Below are 27,828 nucleotides of genomic sequence, written 5' to 3' on the forward strand. Positions count from 1 at the left end.
GGACAGGCATGGCATCAGGCCAAACCCAGATGCGGTAGAAGCGGTTCTGACTTGGAAATCGCCAAAGACGGAACAACAATTGATGAGCTTCCTGGGTTTTGCGAACTATTACAGGGAGTTCATCAAAGGCTACGCGGACAAAGTATACCCGATGCAACAACTAATGAGGCACAAAGGCAAGAAGTTCACGTGGAACAACGCGGCGGAAGAATCATTCCAGAGAATAAAGAAGGAGTTGTGCGAGGCACCGGTGCTAGGGATGCCAACGGAAAAAGGAATGTACGTGCTGGACACGGATGCGTCGGTAGTCGCGATTTCTGGCATTCTCCATCAAGAACAGGAATGGAACGGGAAGACAGTCTTAAGACCAATAGCGTACGGGAGTAAAGTCTTGAGTGATACGGAAATGAAGTACGGGATGCCAAAAGCAGAGATGTTTGCGGTGGTTATTTTTGTCGAAAAATAAAAAGAGTACCTAGGCAGCGAGCCATTCAAGCTGCGAGTCGACAACAGGTCACTCAGCTGGCTGAAAACGTACTCAATGGACCAGAGCTACATTGGAAGACGGATAGTTCGCCTGGACGGATACAACATGATAATTGAGCATAGGACAAGAGACAAACATCAAAATGCCGATAGCTTGAGTAAGAAGACGAGAGACAGGAACAGAGGGAGGCGGATAGGCCAGAAATCAAAGATGGCTTCTTCTTCATGGATAAGGAAACGTATGATAGCCTTCCACTCACGAGATGGCTCGAAAAGTCTGGCAAACCCATAGAGGATCACCCGGAACTACCAAAGGAACGTCCAGAGAAAACAATCTTGAAAAAGACCGGAGGGATGCCGATAGGGATAATGCTCAAGTCAAAAATTGTGAGGGGATCTCAACCAATTAGAAACTGGAAATGCACAGATAAATGAAGACTTGATGAGATTACTCGAGAAACTGGCAGTCGATAAACCTGTGGTACAAGATAAGGGTGCAGAAGAACCAGAGGTCACGATATTGAGAAGAAATGCGGATGGTAAAGAGGACTCCTCGAAAGAAAGGAAACCTGATGGAAGAGAAGTCGTGCAGTCATTGGTTGATAGGATCCCTGAGGACGTACTTGAGAGGACTATGGTCAGGAAGAAGAAGGTAGCATTCAAGGAGTAGGCTGAGCACCCGGGACTGGGTCAAGAGTCCGGGGAGAGGGGCAGTGCAGAGGAAGATGCTGAGGAAGAAAATTTGTCCGGGGAGCGTGAAGAACGGGATGAAGACTCAGAGAAAAGCAACGATGATCAAGATAGTCGTTGCATGATACTGGCAGAAAAGAAGATGAGGCACCGCGACAGAGAACTACAGACGGATCCCTCATCAGGAACGTACAACTTGGATCAACAGGAAGTGCGAGGGGGTGAAGAACTTGAGAAAATTGCAGTATCGAGGAAACCGTTCAGGGAGCTATCGTGCAACTCAAATGTCAGAACAAACCTGGTGCCAGAAGATGACAGAAAGATCTTGAGGAGGATAGTTTGCGTAAAGCTGAAAGATGACATCCACAGTCCTGGAAAAATGAATGGTCAGATAATGGCACTAAAAGAACACGTCAAGCCGAGATATAGGCTGTCGGACCTAATACGGACCCAAAAGAATGACAAGATGACAAATAACCTCTCCAAGTGGATCCGGACGGGGACCAAAGAGAGGGGGACCTGGAAGAAGACAGCTACAAGATCTTGAGCCAGTTCTACAAGGAAAGGAAGGATTTGCTCTATCATACAGCTGATGGGGTGGTAGCATGCAGGAGAAAGGATAAGGAGAAGATAATACACAAGCATAACCTCATCATACTGCCACAGTTGTACCAGACGAAAGTGTTATTCAGATCGAATGATCAAATGGGGCACCAGGGGATAGACAAGGTGCAACAAAGAATAATACATAATAATAATGATAATAATAATCATAATAATATGAATTTAGCGTACGCAAGGGGTTTCCCCACAGTTTCAGTTACGTTAGTTAGACATATTTCTGCAGTTATTTCGGGTACAGTCGCACAGAATTTTCCAGCTACAGGGGTTGGAGTCATCGAATCTTTTCTCGAAATGCTACCACATCCATTGCAGCAACCGTCCTTTGAGTCCTATCGTGTTGGTAAAGTCCACTTTTTGAGGAACTAAATTAGCCAGCCTCTTTGCATGAAACTAGAAATATGTCTAACTAACGGCTCCTCCTCGAGGCTTGTTGTTAATCATTCGCAACAAGCCTGACGCTGATAGTGAGATGTCCCCCGCTCAGTTAGTGTTTGGACGACCGTTGAGGGACGTTTATGCATTTGCAATACAGCAGGACAATTTCACGCACCACCTTGTTCCTTCCGTGTGGCGGGATGCCTGAAAGAGAAGGAATCTGCTCGACGGTCTCGCTGGACGCAGACGCTAGAGAACGTAAACCAAGGTGCAAGACCATTAGAGCCACTGAGGGTCGGTGACAGGGTGTTTGTGCAGAATCAAGTAGGTAGTCATGCTAGGAAGTGGGATCGGCCAGGTGTAGGGGTTGAGGTAAGAGCCAATGATCAGTACGTGGTTAAATTAGACGGGTCTGGAAGAACGTCACTGAGGAATCGTCGGTTTCTGAGGAGGTATACAATGCCCCAGTCCTCCCTGGTGGGGGGGGGGCACGATCCTCCAGTGGTCAATCTGAAGGCTACAGTTTACCGCAGTTGCCTCCCGGGTCGAGATCCCGCCCAAAAACCGCTCAAGATATGAGCGGTTTGAGCGGTTTTTCAGCAAGATTTGAGCGGTTTGAGCGGTTTGGGCGGTTTCTCTGGAAAAATCGCTCAAACCGCTCAAATCTTGCTTGAAAAACCGCTCAAAAAACGCTCATTTCTTGAGGTGATTTTTGAACGGTTTTTCAAGCAAGATTTGGGAGGTTTTTGAGCGGTTTTTGAGCGGTTTTATAAAGAAAACCGATTGAAACAAACAAAAAGGCCTCGAAAGGTAATGTGACCCCGGGTTCACCTCCATAAACCGAAAATGCTTATCTTACAAAATGCCGCATCAAATTTATGGAAAAATGCTAATCATACAATTTTCATACAAATTCAAAATACCGTTGAAAAAAGATTTAACCTAGTTTTTCCGGCTATTTGAACCAAATACAACAATCTGGTGATGAAAAATAACTACGTTTACTTCTTTGAAAAAATTGGTTATCATACAATTTCCATTTATGAAAATTGTATGATAACCATTATTTATGAAAGGCAAGATTTTCAGAAATTGTTAAAACTTGTCTATAAACAAATTTAAGTTACTTAGAAGTGCTTTTGCTCAATTTAAAGGACATTGCACATCAAAAATGATTATTTAATTTGAAGCTAAAAAACTGTTTATTCTACAATTTCCATATATGAAAAAATGTTAATCCTACAATTTCCATATATGAAAAAACGCTTATCCTAGAGTTTTTTTCACAATTTACTGAGTCTGTGAAACTATAGGAAACGCGGGTTGCCCACCATAGAAGATAATGCGCAACATTACACATCCATGCATGATTTGTCTGGAAAATGACTTATCATGCGCAGCACATACATTTGATTCAAAAACCCTTAAAATAGCTTTTTAACTGATTAAATCAGTAGTAAAACGATTTTTCATCATTATGCTGGCTGTTGGTAGATGTGAAAAATTTTCACCATGCAAAACATACGTCGCAACATATATGGTGCTATGTATGGAAGAAGTTTTTAAAAAGTCTCTGAAAAATTGTTGAAATAACAAGTTAATTGACAAAATGACTGAGAAAACGTATCTGTAGTACAAGTTACACATTTAATAGAATTTGATTTTTTTTTCACCATGCAAATCATACGTCGCAACCTATATGATGATACGTACGAAAAATAAGTTTCCATGAAAAAATGCAAAATTTGATTTAAAACAAACAAACAAAACAAAAAAGTACAATGCCTTATCTTGTAATCAATATTTTTCATTTGTATAAGTATGTTGAGATATCTGATAAAAGTTTTCAATTAAAAGCAAAACGCAAATTTCGAATTTTTTAAACAAAAGCAACTAAGAAAAAAGTAACAATTAATTTATGTAAGTAACTAAACAAATATTTTTTTTGCAGCAACGTAATGAAACCAATGGATTGACGGACATTGGAGAACATAATTACATAATTAGTTGGACATTTGTTTCAGTTTCGAAAAATAAGAATTTTTTAGAATTGCTCATTTTTATCTTGAACAGTATGAAAACGAAATTCGTTTCAAGTTTTGTCCAGTAGAATGAAACGCTTAGATTACGTGTGGAAAGCTCTCGCATCTCCGAAAAATTCTGGAAATAAATTGGTACGACTTTCTGCACAGTGCCATTGTGTTCGGATTGGTACGACGAATCTTTGTTAAGTTTCGCAAAACGTTATCACTAAAACCGCAGTGTTTTGAAGAAACACGCAACAGTTTTTCATCAAGTTTCTGAGGTGATAAGGACCTTGCAAGACCTGTCAAATTGTTAAGGTTAGGTGCGCAAAACTGCTGAAGCATCGTTCAAGACGAAAAAAGCTAATGAGCTCTTTCCATAGTATCAAAGACGGAGAGCAACAAAATTTGATTCACTTTCTAAAGGCTAAATTGAAATCCTTAGAATGCATTGATTTTGGTAGAACGTCAATTACGTATCTTTGATATTGTGATTGAGATTAGTTTTTCAGCTTCAAAAAAATCAATTTTAGAGTGGTCGATATTATAAAACACACAATTTTTGTTTTGACTCGTCAATCTTTTTTTAAGGTTTCTGTTTTGTTAACCATTGAGTTAACCGCCCTAATTTGTTTTGAAACTAAAACAATCAGAAAATTTGAACGGTTTTTATCAAAAATTAATTTTTGTACTGATGATTTTTTTGTTAATTCAATGTCGCAACGCTTCACTTTATCACATATGTCATTAGATTCAAATGCGTTGCTAATGCTTCAACTTATCGTTTTATATTGTTTTAGAACTGAAAATCATCAGAAATTTTGAAATTTTTTGAGCAAAAAAATTGAATCTTATACTGATGATTTTTAGTTAACTCATGGTCGCATTAATACTTCAACTAATTTTTCATAATTCTGGATTCATATAAATTTACAACTTCTAGTACATATTTTTAAAGCGCTCGGAACCTTGGATTTAAAAAAAATGAAAATTCTTTGCAATTTTTGCTTTTTATCTTCACGATTTTTGAGTTTTTTAAAGATCTTTACCAATCTTCAAGATTTTTGACACGATACCAAGTTTTCATAGATTTTTTCTTCAAGGTTTTTCAGAGAATTTTCAAGATTGTCAAAGATCGCAAAGGTTGCTGGGCCTGGGTTATAATATATGGTTCCTCGTTAAACCATACGTGGAGCCATAAACTTTTCCATCATGGTAAGCTTGCGTCGCGTCATGCATGATACCGTAGTAATCATACATTGCAAGCATACATGGTGGCATATGACTTCTCTGACAAAATTACCTGAGCAACAGCTCTGATAAAATTATCAAAATTATCTAATTTGAAGTCCCTCATAAAAAATGTGCAACCATACGTCGCGCCATGCTTGGAAAATGTGTTATTTTGACATAAAAATACGTCGGCAATTTTTCATGGCTTCCATGGAACCATGCATGGTGCGACGTTTAGTTGCACATTTTGGTCAACCCACGCCAAGATGCAGTTGAAATGTGAAGCATGCTTTGAGCGGTTTGAGCGTTTTTTTTTAGACAATTACGCTCAAAATCTTGCTTGAAAATGAGCGGTTTGAGAGGTTTTTGAACGGTTTATCTAAAAAAACCGCTCAAAAACCGCGCAAGATTTGAACTGTTTTGAGCGGCTTATCTTAAAAATCCGCTCAAAAACCGCGCAAGATTTGAACGGTTTTGAGCGTTTTTTTTAGATAAACCGCTCAAAACCGTTCAAATCTTGCGCGGTTTTTGAGCGGTTTTTTTAGATAAACCGTTCAAAAACCGCTCAAACCGCTCATTTTGCAGCAAGATTTTGAGCGTAATTGTCTAAAAAAACCGCTCAAACCGCTCAAATCTTGCTTCAAATTAGGTGAAAAATCTCGACTCGGGCTGAGTTTACCCTCACTGATGGAACAAAGGTAGTTGAGGCACCGGTACAGCAACCAGGACAGCAAAGTGAGGAGGAGCCGATGCCGCTTACAGTCGATACGACGTCCGATCAGTTACAGTGGTGCTACCGGAATCGACAGTTGGGCGGGGGACTCTAGGGGACACCATGGAGAAGTTGAAGCCTCAAGTGGTGCCGGAAGATTGGCCAGTCGAGAGCAGTGAACGAAGGTCAGGGCGTACTCGGAAGGCCAGGTTGTTTTATCAGCCAGAGTCTGGTAACTTGGTTGCTTTGTATCTCTGGCTCGGGGGATGTAGAGATACGGCCTGTGTGTATGTTAAGTTCCTTTTAATATGGAAATTGTTGCTTGTTTGATTTCAGATATTGCGTGAAGCATTGTTTCAATTGACGTTGTATTCAACGAAGAGTTTTCTTCAATGAGCAGGACAAACCAACAGCAATGGCGAGAAAAGCAATGAAAACATATGACAAAAGCTTATGAAAAGAAAAATTTATGAGAAAAAATTACAGATTTTGATTAGCCAATAGTTTACAGAAATCGAAAACGGCTCTGATAGTTTGATCTTGAAAATAGAAAAAGATACCAAAAACACACTACTCGAAATGAAAAAACAAAAACTCATAAGTGACAATGTTTATTCAAAACTCAGAACTATCGGAGCTCAGCCCACTAGGTTATACGCTTTGGCTTAAGTACATAAGAGTGAAATACCACTCCTTCCGGATCAATCATTTCCTGGCAGTAGTTGTCATAAGCTGACCCCCCTTTTGAAAAGGTTCCTGGCGCGAGCATTGAAACATCTACTTGAATGCTTGAGAAAAAATCGAAAAATAAATACTCGACGAAAATGAACAAAATGTTTCACTAGAGGTTTAGAGTTTGTACTCAAACGTTCCCGTATCGAAAGTTTTCCGTATCGTAAGATTGCCTTACGTAAATTGTAAACAACGCACCAGATATTGAGCGTTCAACTCTTAAGATGCTATTTAAGTTAGCCGTGACAAATGTTTATTTCAAAAGCAATAGAAAATGGTACTGTCAAAATAAGGGTAAGCCATGGTGAATCTTTGTCAGTAGTTCTGGTTAATATTCGGATACAATGATTCGAAGGAGTATTAAAATAACAAAAAAACCATCTGAAAATGTCGAAAATGCAGTAAAGAGTTTGTTTGGAACAGTAAAGGTGTTGAATAAGAAAAATATGTAAATTGGTTTCATGCTAAGGATCAAAACATCAGTAACGACGAATACTAAAAATTGGGAGATATAGTATGATACTGCGAATTCTGTCGTAATTTACTGGACATTTAACTGTGAGTAATGAAAAAACACTGTTAGACGACATAATTTATAGAGCAAAAGAGGACCCGAATATGTTGAAATCGTTGCATAGGAACTTACAATCTTCTAAAAAAAGCCAACGAGAGATGGGAATTTGCTTTTTAGGACATGATCATTGTAGTAAAACAACAAACGAAAATCAAATGATACTGAAACCATTTTGAGCTTTCATAGCTGCGCACCCCTCCAGCATAAAAAGAGCAATACACAGGTTGTTTCGATGTACCAGTAACTGGAACAATTTCGACGAAGCGTTGAAAATCAACAAGGAAATTTGAAAGAAAAATTAATACCCAGAATCCTGGACATCAAAAAATGTAAATAGTAACTTAGAAAAATCACAAGCGAAACATCAAAAAATTAAAAACTTCAGACAAAGCAGAAATTGAAAGCTGTCTTGAGAAAGTTGATAAACCGATGTTTTTTTTAAATGTCGAGGAAACTTAACGAGGAAATTGAAACATCAAGCCCGGTTTTGATCATTTTCACAACGCAAAAAATGAAGACTTGCCTGCCATCGCTTCAAAAACTAAACACTTTAAATGCAAAAAGACAACTAATTTTACTAAGCAAGCGTAAGTCACACAAATTTTCTTGGTTATATATATTTTTTACAATATAATGAAATAATGCTTAGAGTTTCAACAACAGTTAAATTTAAATTGTTTTTATGTTGATTTTCCATTTGTTGCCATAGAAAGATCTTCACGAAAAATAGATAGGAAATATTCCATGAACTTAAATTTCATAGTCTTGTAAGATAAATTGCTGCTGTTTATGTTTGAGTTTGCATAATGAAATTAGTTCCAAAAGAAAATTGAATTTTCTAAAAAACTATTTTCGATATAATGACTGCTGAATCTTGCTTGAAAATGTAGTTTTTTAGATCTATTGATCTCATCAATTGTGTTGAAAACGTACTTGATTTTTGTGTATGCCGGTAGTAGTTTTTGTTTGAGTTTCCATAGATGGCAACTTTTTTTTCTACCTTGTTTTCCAGCTTAAGATCGGACGAAGAATGAAATTTTCTTCTGTCACAGCAGGTCTTTTTTGCCCAACTCAGTTGTTTTTCATGCGATATTATTAAATTGGATGTTAAGCTGCTTAATAATTTGTGATTGATAGAATCGAAAGCTTTTGAAAGATCTAACAAAGATACAGCAACGTTTTGTTTTCATCCACTGATTTGCGAAAGAAGTCAGTGCAATAAAGGATGGCATCCATCGTTGAATATGAGTTTCTAAAACCAAATTGGGTGTTGCTGAGCAGGTTAATAGATAATAAAATTCATTTATTTGTTTGTGTAGTAGTTTCTCAAAAACTGTAGAGATTGCACCTAATTCTACGGGGTTGTAACCGTCGCGACGAAGCCAATTGACTTTTAATATCTTTAAGGCACAACGAATGTGTTACGTTTTTTAGAATATACGGTGAACGGATCTTACTTGGCTTTCAAGTGCATGTGCATAATAAACGCATAGCAGGGTCTTGACTCCCCAGACAACCTGCAACCTGGTTATATATAAAAACTGGGCTGAAAAAATTTAGAGTTTTTTTCACGGACGGTTACAAATTAGACCCAGTATTGGCAGATTTGCCCCTTTCGTCGCCCCCGAACACTGAAACGCTCAATAAAAAATTCCATACCGAGTTAAAATCAAAAGTTCAGTGCCTAGAGTAGATAATAGAGGCGAACATATTCCTGAATTAGTTTGTAGGCACCGGGCCTCTGTTTCCAGGCTCTTGAGGAATAACATCTCTATGTCTCCAAATTCCGCTATCAAGATTGTGTGGTCGATCCCAATTTCACCACTAGACCTTGCAGCCTCTTTCAATTTTATCCTGAACACTTATTGTCCCAGGTGTTCGATATCGTTAGCTATTCATCTTATTCTTCAAGCGACCGGTCTCGCTTGTAATTTCAGATGTTGTCTAACTTTGTTTTAATTTTGCCCATTATGGCGGTTTGCTTCTCTTATCGAAACGAATTCTCGCATTTGGAAGTTTTTTTTTCAGTTTTTTTTTTTGATTTTTTTTTATTTCTCAATTTTTTTCTCGTTTTCCATTAATTTACAACGTGTTAATTTGTTTATCGTCATACCCCGCATGCCCGGAGTTTTTGACTGTGACTTCTTGGTGGAATGGCACAATATCAAAAAAGCACTTTCATATATTTGCACAGAAATTGCGTGATGTCACCATGGCGTAGATAGTGTTCACGAGGCGGATATTTATGAGATACAAAAAAATTTACACGTTAGAATTGGATGGATGTATAACCTTCATGTCGGACAAATGTTCAGGCATCTCACCCCTATGTAGAGATGAACAAAAACCTGGAGATTTTTGTCGGTCATCATCTACGACAGTGTGGAGGCGTTGGTTAGAACTCGGAATGCTGTTAAAAGATACTCGATTAGAACGTGTACACTAAAGTCATTTTTTAATTTATTCAGAGGCAGGGACCCGACACTGAAACTTTTGCCCCAAAGTATGAGAAAATATGACAAAAATTTTCAATCTCGTTGTGGTACCGTGTAGTACTGCTGCCACAGTAACCTTGGAGAATAGTGCTATTTATTCTGATATGTATTGTTATTATTATTCAAGGCCGTTCATGCAGGCCAAACGCAATAGTCAGTTAGGACATTGCTGTTGAGAGAGAGACATGAAAAGACAGGCATGATCTCAGATCTAAAATAAGACAAGTTAGCAGTCTTAATTAAAACGTTTTACTTATTCTGTTTTATAATACTTGAGTTAAGCCAACAGCTATCACATGGCGCAGCCAGCAGGATTCCTGTCCCAAGACAACAGAACGGACATGGGGATTCCAGTATTTTGGACAACCGCGAACTCTGACCCTCCCTGGAATTTTAGGATATGGCTAGATCAATTTTTCTTGGCAGTGACCGTGAAGGAGAGCGTGGACCCGGAACTTTTGTTACAAGAACCAAAAGAAGTTCTGTTGGAACAGTTACCAAGACCCGAAACTCCAGGGGAACACGAAAATGCACAGGCGATTGCTGATAGAGAAGCCAGAGATCAACTAGCTAGAGATAAAATTAACCTGGAAAATGAAGAAAGAAGAGCTAGATGTCAAAGGTTGGTCACAACGTATACTACAACGAGGTACAGAAAAGAGTCGCTTCCAGACTATTCCTGGCGTTGGGTACAGAAGGTAAGAAGAAATTCGTTCAAAAGAACCCCCATGTGGAAGTGTCAAAATTAGAATTTCGAGAGATGGTGGCATTGGCGAAAGTGTCATTTGATAAATCACAGAGTGTGACATATGAACGTTACAAACTATTCAATCGATCACAAGAAACTGGGGAAACACTCGAGGCATTTCATGCAGCACTAACTGCCCAAGCAGCAAAAGCTGAGCTAGGAACACTGGAGGACCAATTAGTGCGGGACCTATTCATCTCGAAAATGAAGAATGTGGTATTACAAGACACATTGACATTTGAAATATTTTCACCGGAAGAAGTACTGGAAAGAGAGTTAAAGTTTGAACAAAGTAAACAAACAACACAGGCGTTTCAGAAAACTAATGCAACAACTGCAAGTACAGTTCAGGTAAATGGGGCAGCGAAGATAAAACAAGAACCCATAATGAGTATCGGTAACAAAAATGCTAGCGGAAGAAGACAAGCAAACAGTGGGTATAGAAAGAAATTTGCAGACAGAAAGGAGGGGAGAAGTTTTGCAGATTCAAAGACGTGTACCCGATGTGGTCGAATATTCGGAGAAGGACATCTGAAGAAATGCCCGGCCATGGGTAAGACATGTAAGAATTGTTCTAAACCGAACCACTTCGCAAAAATGTGTAAATCACAACAAGTGAATGAGATTGCAGAAAAATCATCAAGCTCAGATGAAGAGTGTAATCTGATTCAGTCATTCGAATCGTGTGAGGAGTTCGAAATTATGTCTGTCGAATCAGAACTATCTTCGCTGGAAGAAATTGATGAATATATAAAACAGCAATCGAATAAAAACAAAGAAACCGACAAGTACAGAAAGGATGTACAGAAGGTTGACATCAGAAGGAATACTCGGTCGAAACAAATAAGGTCACTAAAGGCTCTGGTGAGAATCGATCATCAGATCATAAATATGACTATCGATACGGGTAGTCCAGTATCTTTCTTGAACTGGGCGACTGCAAAGACGATTCTAGAATCTTCGAAAAATACCAAGTTCATTCCACGGGAAAATCTCAATCTGACTACAAAATTTGTAGACTACAACAAACAGCCGATTAACATACTGGGTGCAATCACCACGAACATCCGTTCGGCGGGGTTGGAAGTGGTGGGAGCATCGTTCTTAATCACAGAAAGACGCACACGGTGTATTTTGGGGCTGGATTTACAGAGCAAAGTGGGAATACACACAACACAGAAGTTGGCACCAAAAGAAAAGACGAGGTTTGATGTCTTACTGTGCGAACAGTCAGAAGGTTGGAAAAACAAATTTTGCAATAAATTTAAGAATCTTTTTGATCGTCAAGGGTGCTCAAAAAACCATGTGGTTAGCACAAAGTTCAAATACCCACTCTGCCCTTTACAAGAAAAGGGGAGACGCATTCCGATACACATACAAGAGAAAGTGTACGAGGAAATGAAAAAACTGTTAAAAGAAGGGCATATAGAACGATTAGACAAATGCACTAGTGATTGTTTTATAGCACCTATTGTAATAACAGTGAAAAAAGATGATTCCATAAAGTTGGCGCTAGACGCCAAACCCATCAATAGACAGTTGTTTAAAAACAAGTATCAAATGCCAAATGTGAACGAATTGATAGACGGTGTTAGCCAAATTGTCACAGCAAACACAAACGGGAAACTGTATTTCTCCGTACTAGATTTGAAGTACGCGTACAGTCAACTAAAGCTGACTGCAGAGACAACGAAACAATGCAATTTCAACATCATAGGTGGGCAAGCCACTGGTACATACAGATTCCTGACAGGATTTTATGGTTTGGCAGACATGCCAGCAGACTTTCAAAAAGCTATGGACAGAACATTAAATCATGCGGAAAACACGTTCTGTTTTCTTGACGATATACTCATTGTATCAAAAGGTAGTGAACAAGAACATGAAGAATTGATTATGAATGTCCTAAAAAAGCTAGATAAAGAGAATTTGGCACTAAAACTGTCGAAGTGTGAATTTTTTCAACAGGAGGTGAATTGGTTGGGGCATAAGTTATCGTCGGATGGAATCTCTCCTAAAATCACAAAAACAGAAGCGATACTAAAACTTAGCCCGCCAACATCACTGAAACAACTTAGATCATTTCTGGGTAGTATAAACCATCTGGCCAAATTCATCCCAAATGCGGCTACGCTAACAGAAAAATTGCGACCACTATTACGCGAGGAAAATGAGAAAAAGAAACTCAAAAGTTTAAAAATTCAAGTAAAAAAATTCGAATGGAAAGAAGAACATTCGGAAATATTCGAGTCAATAAAAACAGCGGTTGCGAATATAACAAAAATTCATTATTATGACCCCAGTTTAGACACTAGGGTGAAATGTGATGCCAGTCACAGTGGACTGGGCGCATCGCTAGAACAACAAAACGTTGAGGGGGAGTGGATACCAATCGCATTCGCTTCCAGGTACCTAAACACACAAGAAAAAAAATATTCCACAAATGAGCTTGAACTGCTTGCAGTCGTATGGTCGGTTGACCGATTTAAACACTATTCATTAGGTAAGGAATTCGTAATCGCTACAGACCACAAAGCGCTGGTCTCTGCTTTGGATGAAAATAAATCAAATAAAACTTACCAATCTAGATTAACTAGATGGGTAGACATACTATTACTTTACCAATTTAAGGTTGTTCATTTACCAGGAAAAGATATGGGTATAGTAGATTATGTTTCTCGAAATCCAAAGGGGGAACCTTGGCCGGAGTCAGTATTGGATGAGAAATTCGTAGTTACATCAATCGAAAGTTTCCATAAAGCTCTCGACTGTTTAAACAGTCAATTGAATGATCAGGATAGGCTCGACCGGAACGAAAACGTTCTAGAATATTCTAGATTTGATCAAAATGTGTCGAATAAGAACACGTCATCTACCCGTTGCTATAGCAACCAAAGCGGTCCAAAACGGACAAAGCACGACCGGAACGAAAAAAATGAAGATTCGCGTTCGTTTCAACGAGAAAAGCGTGAAAATCCAAAAATCAGTATATCTCAAAATCGTCAGCGGATACAGTCGGTTCAGTCATTAGAAAAAACCAGAAACTTTTTAAATCAGAAATCAAGAAAAATGCTTTCAGGCGAATTGGAAAAAAGCGGAAAAGAGAAAAAAATGGTCAGGATCCAGGAGAGAAATAACAACACTACCTTGAGAGAAGAAGTGACAACAACGTTTCACAGAACTAGGATGATACGACCACACATATCAGAGGATTCGGACTTGGAACAAATACCACAGGCGAGGTGGTATTTGCCAAACACACAAAGTGGACAATCAACGTCAGTGGACAGTCAGCCCAGGAAAAAGAGGACCATCAACTTCAACTGTTTCAACAGCTCAATAAAAATTGGTCTCATTCTGGGAACTGGTTGGCTCAGACAGGAGTACAGAACCCCCCTTTGCAGCAATGGAGTTAGAGGCTATCTCGGGGATACAAAGCCCGAAACCACCAGGACTATTCACTTCCGGAGACGAAGCCGAAGTGGGACAAATCGTCGAAGTCGATTTAACTCTGGATAGTGACGACCGGGATTACAGTTCAGGAACAGAGACTTGTGTAATCACACCACAGAAAACAAGACACAATTCAAGAAAATCCGAGTACAAACGGGGGGAACAATTAATGGAGACAGAAAACCCACTTTCACTCGATAAATTATTTGAAAAAAGTCTTCTCGCAGAATTAGTGTCAGAAGATACTTGGATGGACCGGCTAAGAAGAGTAGTGGAACGAAATGACAGACATGGTTTCGAGCTCATGGGACCCTACACAAATCCTCTGTGGCACCAGATGTCGGTGGTAGACGATTGCCTTCTAGTGGACAATCGTTTGGCCGTGCCCGAAAAGTTGAGACGAGCAGTGCTCCGACGACTTCATCAAGGTCATCCTGGACAAGAAGCAATGTTGGAGGTCTCAAACTACCTGTGGTGGCCGCATATGCATAAAGACATAGTCAATATGGCCGAAGAGTGTAGAAGCTGCACTCGCTATGGTAAGAACGCTAAATACTTAATTCAAAAAAATTGGGCTAAACCACTCCCACTGTTGTCACAGCCAGGTCAAGAACTACAATTAGATTATGCGGGCCCACTTGAAGATCATAAGGGGAAGAAGATATACTTATTAGTTGCTATTGATAGATACTCAAAATTTCCATCAGTCAAAGTAACGATATCTACAGGGGGAAAATCAACAATTAAATTTCTCCGTACTTACATAGACACCCATGGAATTCCGGAATCAATTAAAACGGACCAATTTTCTGGGTTCAAAGGGAAAGCTATGAAAAAATTTTGCACCGAAAATAACATCACACAAAAATTCTGTCCAGTCGGGGATCACCGAGGATGCGGCTTAGTCGAACGAACGATACAAACCATTAAAAGAAGATTGGGGGTAATGCTACTCGACGAGAAAGTACAATCGATTAAATTATGTTTGAGTACAATAATTAGGGACCTAAGATGGAATAAACAGAAATCAATAAAAGTGTCCCCGTTCGAAGCACACTTTGGCCGATTACCGAAAACGGAATTTAAGATCGTAAGGGATAAATTTTTGATGGATTCTGATCGTTTAGATAAGGAACACTTGGAGAGATCGGCACTAACAGCATCACAGCTGAAAAGGCGAATAGATCAGTCGAGGGAGAATGTTAAAATCATTCGCAAAGGACGAAATAGCAGGGATACAAGCCCTTTATTTCGACACGACACGGCGATGACAAAAGATAGGGCCAGAGCTAAAGAACTCAAACAACTTCTAGAGGCAAACGCTAGGTGGAATGCCACCAGACGGGACCTCTCAGACAGCGAATTACGCCGGGTCGTAGATGAAACCAGTACGATAAATCCCGAACTGAGGAAAGAACTTCTATACTCATGGGAACGTGGATTCATCGAAGACAAACAAACCATATCAAAGGAGGATTTGTCTGGAAGTTTCCTTCGGAAACACAAACAAAGGAAGAGCGGGAAGGCCCTGACAATACCCTTGAAATCCAAGATAGTATCAGAGACACCATCGACCATCAAAACGGCTTCGGGTGCAGTATATAGAAAAAGCGACATTGCACGATCTAAACTGTCAACACAGCCCAAAGCATATAGTTCAGAGAAGAAAAGGAGCCCAACCGGAGAGGAACCGAGAAGTAAACAGCAGAAAACAGGAACACTTCCAGTAGAGGAAGACAGCGATTCTGCCGAAGAACACGACGCAAAAGACCGGGGACTGAGAGACGAAAATCTAGAAGATAGTCAGCTAAAAGAAAAGTTCCAAAACTCACCGAGCGTAGTCACATCAAGAGATACAAGAACCGGCGGAGGCCTTAACTTAGGAGGTAAACGGGGGAAAACCGAACAGAGCAGGACCGGTAGTCCAGAACACAAAAACGACAAGGGGCAAAACCCAAGAATCAGGAACGACAAAAGCTGCCAAAACAGTTACTAAGAAACGTGATACGAGTAACGAGGCAGTATATATAGAGTCGTCGGCACCAAAGGAAGCTCCTACTACCAAGAAAATCACACAACAGACAAGTGAGAAAGAAATTCTGGACACATTTCAGAACAATAACATGACATCTCAAGAATGGGAAGAAATAACAAATCAAGTGTTGAGCCGAGGAGTCCAAAAAGAAGCCGAAAAACTATTGTCACAACAAATGGACCCGGTAGATTATTCCACACCAGGATTTGCGGATGAATCCGATAAAAAGGAAGACACCACGACAGTCAGACGGAGTAATAGACAAACAAAAAACCAGGGACCGAAGAGGTATGGCAGTCCCGTATCACACTCGATAAAACTGATTGGTTGCGAGGATGATGTCAGCGAGTTGAACCTGGCAGCACTTGAGGCCTACAGATTGCGACTAGCGAAGTTGATCATAAACAACAAAGAAACGTCGGAAAGCAACACGTTTGACAGGGTAGAGAGACACCTCTTCAAGAGAAAGTTTGGTGCTACGTCACTGGACGAGGCGGGATCATGGAACGCCGCAAGAAACAAAGAAGAAGTATTAAAGAAAATAACAAAAGACTAAGGAAAAGGAGAACAATTTTCTGTAAACTTTAAACAACTCGTATTATTTATAAAATTTTATAAAGTATTATATAAAATTTTGTTGTCGTCAGGGGAATGTGGTACCGTGTAGTACTGCTGCCACAGTAACCTTGGAGAATAGTGCTATTAATTATTCTGATATGTATTGTTATTATTATTCAAGGCCGTTCATGCAGGCCAAACGCAATAGTCAGTTAGGACATTGCTGTTGGGAGAGAGACATGAAAAGACAGGCATGATCTCAGATCTAAAATAAGACAAGTTAGCAGTCTTAATTAAAACGTTTTACTTATTCTGTTTTATAATACTTGAGTTAAGCCAACAGCTATCACACTCGTTATAAAACTCACATGTTAGCATACCATTATTATTCCAATGGAGAACTTGATATCAAACAAGAAGAAAAACCAAAGTTTGAAGAAAAACAAAACGCAAGATTTAAAAAAAAAAAGATTGCGTAGTAAAATGTTACATAAAAAATGATGACTTACGCCTCATTTGCATGTGAAAAAGATGAGTGATAATTTTTCTGTTTCTCCTGGAACTTAAAAAGCGTTGAAACTGTACAATAACGCTGGTTCCTTTTACAATTTTAGTGTTTTCTGTCAATTACTATAGAAAATAGCCTTAGTAACAGTGAAAAAAAAATGACAATAGTTATTTTCAAGGCCGAGACCAAGCAAAAGTTTGCATTTACAAAAAAGGCCACTTGAAAAAATTGTTAAAATCACATATAATTTTACAAATTGAAAGCAAGTTTTCGATTGAAAGCAAAAATCCCGACCACGACATGTATGTTTTTTGGAGTAAACCATGTTAGATTGCATTTCCTTCGTATAGACCTCTTTCAGAGAAATTTTTTTTGACATCTGATGACAAAAAACTATATAGAGAACCAGCTGAACAAGGATAAATAGGGTTTATTTGCTTAGTTCGTCGTTGAATAATCCTACAATTAGAAAATCTGTTTGTGCTGTGAAAGGTTTCTGCGTTAGATAATTTGCCTCTTTTTTGTTAAATTTTCAACTCCGAAATATCTTCAAAAATTTTTTGTACGAGACCGAGATAGATATCTAACACATTTCAGTTCCATTTTGTTCTCATAGTTTTTCTAAGTGTTTTTTACTATTTTAGAGCACGTGGGTGGATTAAAATTTTGATCCAAAAAATAACGTTCTAAGGAACAGGTCAGCTGCTTTTAAAAATATAGCAACGAATTTACTTTGCTACGAGGCTACATACCCTAAAAGTTAACCATAATCCAAATAAGGAAACGATAATGTTGGTAATTGTTTTTTTTTGCATGAAATCACTGAAGCTCATATTTTCCGATCAAAGGCACCCCTGAGGTTTTCTGGATTTCTACGATCTAGTTTATTTCATAGACCTTAAAGTGTTTTCAAAGACCACTGAAATGAAAAAAAAAAGAACTTCAGCTAGCAACGCTGCAGAAAAAGAAAACAGAAAAACTAAACGGGGCAACCTAACACCGAGAGAAGTAGAAGACAGACTACCATTAGAGAAGAGCAAAAAGTGAGCACACCATCATTAAATATATTGGTAAATGGAGCAAAATCAGATGGAGCTTGTGCAAAAACAAATAAAGGAAAACAAAAACTATAATTTCAACTCGCAAGAAAATAAAGGAAGCTTCAGTTTAAAAATTAGCTAGAAAAATCTAACAAAAGCTGACCTCAAAATTGACTTCACCGATGCATACGGGAAAACATAGTTATGAGTGTCTGCTGTGAGTAATTTCTAGAAAAAACCGATAACAAACAGTACTACAAACATAACAGACTAATACCTAATCAGTACACTAGTATCCAGCAGAGCTTCGAGCACAAAAACCTGTGGTCCGAAAAATTTCACATCAAAAAAAAAGATTCGAAAAAATTATACCCAAAGTTTTTCTGTGGCAGTTTTTTTTTTGGCTGAGTGTAGGTTAAAGTTTAAAAACGCTGTTTTCTTTCTTACGTTCGACTGCTTTTACTGAGTGACTTCCTACCAGGGGCGGATCTAGGATTTTCTCGAGGGGGGGGGGGCGGATTTTCAAAAGAAAAATTCGAAAATTTTGACGACCTTTTTTTTTAGGTCGATCGAATTATAATAACAATAAATTGTTTCCAAACGATATCTAGTTACGAAGTTATTTATAAAAATTTATAAATACAAATTAGAATCGTTTGGGAGAACACCCTTAAGCCAACAAGGCCCGTTTTCAGGTGTCTCATTAAGCGGTTAAGCGGAGAACAAAAAAAGTACTTAAATTCTTTGATCCAATGCAATGGATTTTCTACCGGTAACCATTTATTAAACGTAAAACCTTTTTATTCGCACCTTTAAACCAATCTCTATAAAAAAATTAATTTAGTTTTCTCAGGTAGGCTTTTCTACCCATAACTTCGAAACCAACAGAAACAAGTTCTATTTATTGATCAATAAAAAGTCTCAAAGCATGCCCAGTAAAATCGTATTTCCTAGAATGTAATTATCCAAAAAATTATGATTAAAACTATTTAATTGAAACCGAGAAGCCCCTTTCAAGAAATTGACCCAGGTGAGGAAAAAGTTTATTACAAAGTTGAACATTTTTCTAATTTTAGGTATAATCGACCCTCTGTTGAGTTTATTTCTGTTTATAGATAACTTTTGATTTGTTTTTCGCTTTGAAAATATCAAGTTCAATTCTTGTTTTGTAAAAGAATATCTCAAGGTTTCAACTTGGCATTCTTTTTGAATAATTTTTCCGGTTATTTTCAGAACTTCGTAAGCAAAAAATTCTCTAACGGTATATATTTTATTATCATGCATTATTTCAGTAATTGAATCCATCCTGTCCTCATAAAAAATTATTCTAATTAGCCTTCTGATTTTCATTTCCAGTTGTAACAGTTTGGTTTTGTCGGTATTTGCATAAACTAAAACTCCATATTGGATGATTGGTTGCACCTAACTTTTATACGCAAATATTAATTGACGTCCAGTTAGAAACTTTCTCAATTGAAAAAACACTCCACAGAATTCCAAAATTTTGTTCTTTACCTTATCAATATGATGATGAAAATTCAATTTACAGTCAAGGAGAATTCCAAGATATTTAAAACATTCAACATCTTCTATTTGGGTGTCATTTGAAAAATAATTTACTGGTTGTTCTTCAGTTTTCGTGCTCCGACAGTATCTAATGGTCTTGGTTTTTTTGACATTCAGTGTCAATTTATCCTTGTCTAACCAATAATTTACTTCAAGCAAAGCTGATTTATGTGCAAAAGCAAAATAGTCTTTGTTGTTTGTGGATTTCAGAACAGTGTCATCAGCATACAAAAGTACCCCTATGTTTTTTGTGGCTATTTGTAGATCGTTTATGTATAATATGAACAAAAGTGGGCCAAGGATAGATCCTTGAAGTACACCAAAAGATACTAGTTTAAGTTCGGTCTAAAAAGAGTTAGTTTCAATGTACTGATAGCGATTGTCAAGGTAAGATTCCAAGAGATTTAAGACAGGCCCTCTGAATCCCATTTGTTCCAATTTTTTTTAACAGATTAGAGTAATCAACTGTGTCAAAAGCCTTTGTTAGGTCTAAAACCGTATTCTGAACTATTAGTTTTTTGTTCGATAGCGATGTTGAAACTTCTTCCAACAATGTAAGGATGTCGTCAACAGTGCTTCTATTTGATCTGAAGCCAAACTGAGTGTTTCGGATGATATTAAACTTGTCTACATATGATTGGGCTCGTTTAAAAATTATACGCTCAAAAATTCTGCCCAGAACTGGAAGAAGCGAAATTGGTCTATAGTCCGAGGGGTCATCGTTGTCTCCCTCCTTGAAAATTGGTACAATTTTTGCAATTTTTAAACAATTTGGATAGTTTCCTGAGGTTAGGCAGTCTTTAAAAACTTCAGTCATAGGGCCTGCTAGTAGAGTTTTTAACTGCTTGACGAAAACAGTGTTGATATCATAGCAATCTGTACTGTATTTATTTTTAAAGCTTTCGATGACTTCAATGAATTCAATTAAATCAATTTTTTTCAAACACAACGATTGCTGCTGACCTATAACATTGTTTTCCATGCAGTTTGGTTTGCTCTGTGTAAGTCTGGCTCCAGTATTTGCGAAGTATCCGTTAAAATGCTCAGCGTCCTCCTTAGATAGATTTAAAGATTTAGAATTTTTCCCTTTACCACTCATTTCCTTAAAAGTTTCGAAAAAAGTTTTCGTTTTACAATTAGACTCAAGCATTAATTTGTTTTGATAGTATTTTCGTTTTTTACGGATGATTAGTTTTTTGACAATTTTATTTTGGGAACTATTTTTATTCCGGGCATCCGTTGTTTTAATATTCAAAAACTCTTATCGTAACCGTCGCTTTTTTGCAGCAGCATTCTTTACTTCATTGTCAATCCATGGATGTCTTTCTGATTGTACTAGTAAACGCTTTGGAAAAAAGTATCAACTGCCGTCATAAGGATCGAATTTATTTTTTCCAAAATCCTAGAAGACATTTGAGGGTCTTCGGGATTCCATAACTGCATACATTTGCCAATCTGATGTTGCCAATAAAAACTTAACTTCTCACTTAAATCCCTTTTTTTCAACTTGATCCAATTTCTAGCAAAAGTTTTTTCAGTACAAACGTCCTTTTTCAGAAAATTAAAAAAAAACAGAACACCAAAATGATCAGACACTGAATTTTTGATGGTTTTGGTTGAGAAACTTGATGTACAGAAAAAAATTCAATGAAAGTGCTACTACGTTCTGTCACTTTTGTTGGGAGGCAGCTCAATTTGTTTTCTAACGTGCCATTTCCTATCATAATATCCTCAATTTTTTTCCGCTTTGTCGAGTTTAACAGAAAATTTACGTTGAAATCACCACAAACTATGTGATCAATTTCAGGCCCTAGCGTTAATCCATCCAAATAATTTTGCAGGCTTTCGAAGGTAGCGTTGTTTAGAGAATTTGGTGGAATGTAAAGAAAGGTTACTACAATTTTCTGATTTATTTGGGTTTTTATGAAAACTGACAAGATTTGGACATTGTTATTTTTTTTTGTTTTATTATCCTATGATCTGACCCTGTGTTAACATAGATGCCGATACCTCCTCCTCGTTTAACTCTAGCGCAACTATAGAGAGGTTCGTATCCTTGAATTTGGAAAATATCATTGTCAGAGTTATTTTTGAGCCAGGTTTCAGTTAAACAAATGATATCTGGACGTTGGGCCAACTGTTCTATTTCTTATTCAAATTCTTCAAAGTTTCGGGGCAGTGATCTGATGTTTTGTAAAAACACTGAAAAAGTTTTAGAACTTGTTTCCTCCATGTCTCTGTTAATCATATGTTCTGAGTACTATATAATTCTCGCGTGGTTTAACTAGTTGAAAATTTAACCAGTTTGCGAAGATCAATGAGTTGTCAGAAATCAGAAGCCACCCATAGCAGTGCGGAAATCGCATAAACTCTAGGTAGTTTCTCCTCCTAGTCTAGAATATTCTTTTTCATCGCAAAAATACGAATATTGCTAGCTTTCAATTTTGATACCCGTATAAGATTCTTTAGTTTCCCCTCCAATCCCTCGCCTCCTTCTTTACCTTTTTCAGCTTACATCATTTTCCTTTTTCGTGAACTTTTCCTTTATATTTTCATTGTTTTCCTCATTTTCAGCATCTACAATTAAAGATCGCAAGATCAGCGCGGAAATAACGCAAGCCCTGGGAACTAAAAAAGCAGGATAAATTTTATTTGGGTTTTATTCTAGTTTTGTTTTAAAAGAAAATGAAACATAATTTAGTTTAAATAACCACAAAGCAGCGCGGAAATTGCACCAACTTATTATTGGTTTTTCTTTTTTAAAGGAAGACTACTTGGAATGTTCTTCTTTATTAGGTCTTAGACCAGCAGTGCGGAAATCACACAAACTGACCTAAGGTATTGTTAGAGAATAATCATTTATTTGTTTGCTGATAATTCCTAAATTAAGAAAAATATGAAAACGAAACGCAAAAGAAAATATTTAAGAGAGAAAAAAATTATGCGATAAAGAAGAGAAAAAAATTAAAAATCAATTTTTTTCACTCGTGTTTTTGCTCTTTTGTTGTCCGCCCAAGAAGATTAATAACAGAGAGTAATTCAACATGTTTTGTCACAAACATAACCACTTTGGGCTAGAATAGCAGTTCATATGCTTTACAGTTTAACTCAATTCATTTTGTGTTTTTCTGTCAAAGTTTAACAGGTGGCACACATTATCCGTTCAAAATCCAATCAATGAGTTGGTTTTTTGTTTGCAGGGGATTCCCCTTCATTGTTGTCATGACGAGAGTCGGTGTAGATTCGTTTTTTCGCTTAACAGCATTAATCGTTTGCAATTCATCAACTGCGTCAACTCGCATAAACTTTGTTCAGCCCCGACGCGTTTCATCATGGAAAAGCACTGATACGATGCAGTTATAAGTGGTAGTTACTAAGTCCATATCATTGGCCGCTTTCTTAATTATTGCCTCTTGTTCAGGAAGACGGTTCGTAATATATATGTTACGCTTGTTTAAAATGTTTTTCTGGTATTTCAGATTCCTCCTGGCCTTGTATACAGCGTGCTTATCGTCGAAGTATACAAACTTGCAAATGATAGTGGGACAATTATTTCCGTAATTTCCCATATACAAGTGACAAGCTTTAATTCCCCCTTTGAAAAAATCAATTATCGCATCCGTAACGTCATCTACTGCCCTTGCATCGAACGGCGGATTCCACACAAGCAGACTATCCTTGCTAGTATACCTTTCCTGAGCTCGCAGCCTGGTATCTATGTTTAACTACTTAAGTTTAAGACCCGCAACTTCACATTCTTGTTTTTCAACTTTTTCCCGCAAAAAATACAGTTCCGTTTCCATATTACTCACTTTTTTATATCCCGTATTTTCACTCATGGATACTTCTTGGGTTGCAGAAACCTGAAGCTGAGATCCACTGTCGGTTTCCATCATAATAACAAATACTCAAATTGATAACAAAAAAAATCAAGAAAAAATCGCTTTTTTTAAACGTCTGAAATAATTACTCAGCGTGGGAAATTATCTGAGAATTTTTGGTAACAATTAGGGCTTATCAATTTATCAAGGTTTCCGAATTTGCACTAGTTTTGAATTTATTTGAGGCTTGATTCAATTTGAGGGGTTAGATTTGTAATTTTGTCATTCAAATTTTTTATTGTTTGATCTTTTCTTTGTCGTTTCGAAACACGCGAGCAAAAAAACGTTTAGAACATTTGCAAGGTCAACCGACCGATTTCCAAGTTTGATTTGCTCTTTTTCGATTTTTGATCTCTCCCTAAGCATGGTTTAGTCCTTTTTTGGCAACATTTTCTGCGCCGCAGTCAAAAATTTGTAAAAACAGTCCAAAAAAGGCGTTTTTAGGCACTTTTTGGAAAATTTTGACCAAAAAATTGCGTTTTTTCGGCGCGCGGTCCCCTCTAAATCCGCCCCTGTTTCCTGCCTTGGTTTTCTCCCGGATAACCTTGAAAAAATTTCGCCAGTTGAAAAAAGTTTTGCCTTTGAAAAAAAACGATCCGCCCCATTTTTTCGCTTAACACTACCGTTTCGCCACAAAGTCACACCGTTTAACCGATAAATCGTTCCCGTTAAAATATACGCCACCGCACTTCCACGTTACCGGAAGCGTAGTCACTCTTCGTCAAATGTATATAATGCTCGATGCTGTGGGCGATAGGCGCACTGCTGGTAGGATTGAGAATACGGCAACAGTGATAGCAAACTTAGGCCTAAAACATCTAAGCTTTTAAGACTTTTTTGTTCTATTAACGCGTAACTGGCAAATTGAATCGGAAATTGCTCCTAACTGAACTTATGCAAGATATAACAAAAAATTGAAAACTCGTTGAAAGCTAAATGAACCATCCTAACTTTTTAAAATAAAAATTCTGAAAAGTTTTAAGTCCAGCTAGTATGAAATCGAATCAGTTGTAGTAATTTTTTAAGAATTTTGTCAGAAACTATTGCAGTGACCTTGAGTGAGAGTCAAACTATACAATGGTTTGTTCTGATACGTTCATTCTGCTGCGTTTAAAATATCAGTTTTTCCATTTTTCGTCAGATGTTTTGCTACACCTATCATCGAATTATCCATTTTGGTGCAGATTTCCATTAGTTTTCAGCTCTTTTTCACTTTAATGCGCTCCGAAAGTTTTGTTTAATATTCAATTTCTTGTCCATTTGTTTTCTCAGATCCGCATTCGAATACAACAGACTCTAAATGTCAACTTTCTAAAATATGAAGGTCCGAAATTGAGTTTTATAAAATTATCGCAGAGGTCAAAAAGAGCAAAAGTTATTCTAAATAGTCCAATTATTTTGTGAATAATTGTTTGATCTTTTGGGCTAATTCGCTAACAGTCCTTCCAATTGGCCAAATTTTGACCGAAAAGTTAAAGACCTAAAAATCAATAGGAAGAAAAAATTATATGCAATATCCTATTTAAAAGTAGGTCTCAAATGATTTTAAACTTAATTGAATTATTAATTCTGCCTCAAAATTTCCCAATTTCTCTCTCTTTACTTTATAACTTTAGGCTCAACATTTATTTTCCCAATTTCGGATGCCTTGAGAGCCGAGAGAAAAAAAATAAAACGAAATTGATCAACTACTGTTTTAATGGCAAACTGTTTCGCGACTAAGTCAAACGTGCGGAAATTAAACGCAGCGGAGCAAAAAGTTCATCAATTTCCTTGCATTTTGTCATCTCACTTTTCCGGTTGCTTCTCTTAAATCCAAAAAAATGACGTGATTTTTTCATGCACTGAAATGCCTGTAGTTTCATACACCTGAAGCCCCACCCATTTCTGGCCGATTTTACTGTATTTTAAATCCGTCTTTGTTGAAAAAATTGCCTTGGATTTGGCTTTCTGATGTTTCGTCGCTTAAACATTAGGCCGAATGGTGAGTTTACCTGTGATTTTCAGCAGGGGACAAACATTGTCGTCAAGTGATTTGATTGGAAAATTTTTGAGAATTTAAAGTTTAGGTCGATCATTGGCTCAACAAAATGGCGCGACTGCAGTTTGATCACATTTTATTTGCCATTCGCAATCGAATCATTTAGCTTCGGATTTCTGACACTTCTAAACATTTGCCCAATAAACCAAGTTAGAAATAAACAACGATGCATCTGTTACTGATTTTGGTAATAGTTCCTATTCTGTTCATATCACAGACTAAGTCTGACATCAAAATCGGGAAATGTCCAAAAGTGCGTCCTATTTTCGTGGACCAGAACAACTTGGGGGGCAAGTGGTTCGAAATTAAGCGTGCTGATTCAATGGGGGAGCCGGGGAAGTTCTGCAATTTTGTGGATCTGACGTTTGAGTATGATGAGTCAGGTTCGTATCAACAAGTTGTAATTTTTTTCAGTTGTCAATAAAGTTTCAAAAAACTGAACATTTTTTGAATGGTTTTGATGGGAAAATGCTGCGAATAATCGCTTGCGACCAATCGTCGCTTGCGATGAATTGTCGCCTCACGGAAAATTTGACTTATATCTAAACATACTGAAAACTAATGATAAAATAAAAAATTAAAGCGACTCAAGATAATCCGTATTACAAACAAAAAACGCTAACTGAGGAGTCTTTAATAAACAAACTAATTTGAGTTTTTTTTTAAATTTTTGTTTCAATAAATTTTTATTTGCAACTAATGATATTATTGTTAAATTGTTCGGTTAATGTTGAGGTGAAATATTATTGCTTTCAGGCATGGCTCGTTTGCAAGTAAACCAAACTGCTTACACCGGTCGACAATTCAGAAGTACGCTCATATACGCAGAGCAACCCGACACGACTCTAGGCCAACTGCACTTCGACGTTGGTAAATGGGCTCCCCTAGTAAACACCAAAGACCCGAACCACTTCTTCATCTACGTCGACGACAACTTCTCCGTCTCGTATAGCTGCCAGCAAGTCGGCCCAATGCGAATGGAGCTAGCTTTCATTAGTTCAAGAGAACGGTTTCCGGAAAATCTAGACGAAAACATGCAAAGACTCGAACATGTTTTGAAAAGTGAAGATGTTGGTTTGAAATTGGACTTTGTAGACCAGACGAAGTGTCCTTCAATAGAAGAAAATACGATGAGAGAAGAAATAAGAGAAGTAGAGAACGATGAAGAAAGGTCACACGAAATGAACAATAGACTATTGGCATTGTTGCAGAATAGACTTGACAGGGTATACAGTTAATCTATGTATGAAATAGTATAAAAGTAAAAAAGTCTAATAGTTCTTTCTGAGTTGATTTTGTGAATAAGATTTCATATTTTGGATCTTATTATTACAAGGCTACAAATTATTTGAGGAAAATTTAGTTTTCAACCCTATCTGTACTTCAGACCAGCTCCTCAACTACGCTTCTATCATCCTATTGGATCAGCAATTGCCAATGAAAGTTAAACATGTTCGGCCCGAAGATTGCTCTAGAACTAGAAAAAACCGTATAAGTTAAAATTAAAAATAAAAAAGTGAGGTGTGGGATAGCGACATGGTTGGCGTGGGCGATACTTCCCTTGCCCTTGTAAGGATCCACCTTTCAAACTATTTCATGACAACCCCTTTTGGCCGACCATACGCTAAAGTTTTTATCTGGGCACCATTGGCACTTTAAGTAATTTTTGCAAGGTTGTCTTTGATCTATACTAGCGAAGAAAAAAAACAAGGGGGGGGGGGTTCAGCGATGAAGCAACTACTGAAAAGAAAACTAATTTAACCCACAATTTCAATTAATGTCAGAAGTAATTGAGTTTGCGTAAGTATTTGGAATTTTTTTTGCAAGATTATAGGTTCATGGAAATGCAAGCTTTTCATATTTCGCAAGTCGAGATAGAACAAATCTTAGCAATAGGGTCAGTTGTTATGTTTTGGAAATATTTTTGTTTGTTTCGTAGTATCAAACCCGGAGTCAAAATTAAGGAAAAGTTCGCCAGCCACTGTGTGTCGCTTTAAGCATTTCTTAAAGTCAAAATCAAAAAAGTAGACTTTGATTACTGCTTTCTGTGCCG

General features: G+C 37.5%; 1 protein-coding gene across 1 annotated transcript; it reads left to right on the forward strand.

Moving 5' to 3' along the window:
* Positions 1–23,158: 23,158 nt before the first annotated feature.
* On the forward strand, positions 23,159–27,140 carry LOC134842406 (uncharacterized). The gene is made up of 3 exons (XM_063858731.1): positions 23,159–23,533; positions 25,804–26,158; positions 26,532–27,140. Exons 2-3 carry the CDS (start codon positions 25,942–25,944, stop codon positions 27,011–27,013), a joined length of 699 nt encoding a protein of 232 aa, XP_063714801.1. The 5' UTR covers positions 23,159–23,533; positions 25,804–25,941; the 3' UTR covers positions 27,014–27,140.
* The last annotated feature ends 688 nt before the right edge of the window (positions 27,141–27,828 follow it).

This window comes from Symsagittifera roscoffensis, chromosome 3, assembly GCF_963678635.1.
Source record: "Symsagittifera roscoffensis chromosome 3, txSymRosc1.1, whole genome shotgun sequence".
Classification (NCBI taxonomy): Eukaryota; Metazoa; Xenacoelomorpha; order Acoela; family Convolutidae; genus Symsagittifera; species Symsagittifera roscoffensis.

Bases quoted from the DNA above. Each gene is read 5' to 3' on its own strand.
- LOC134842406 (XM_063858731.1), top strand. From the start codon at position 25,942: ATGCATCTGTTACTGATTTTGGTAATAGTTCCTATTCTGTTCATATCA. The intron at 26,159-26,531 runs GTTCGTATCAAC...TATTGCTTTCAG, and splicing joins GTTTGAGTATGATGAGTCAG to GCATGGCTCGTTTGCAAGTA.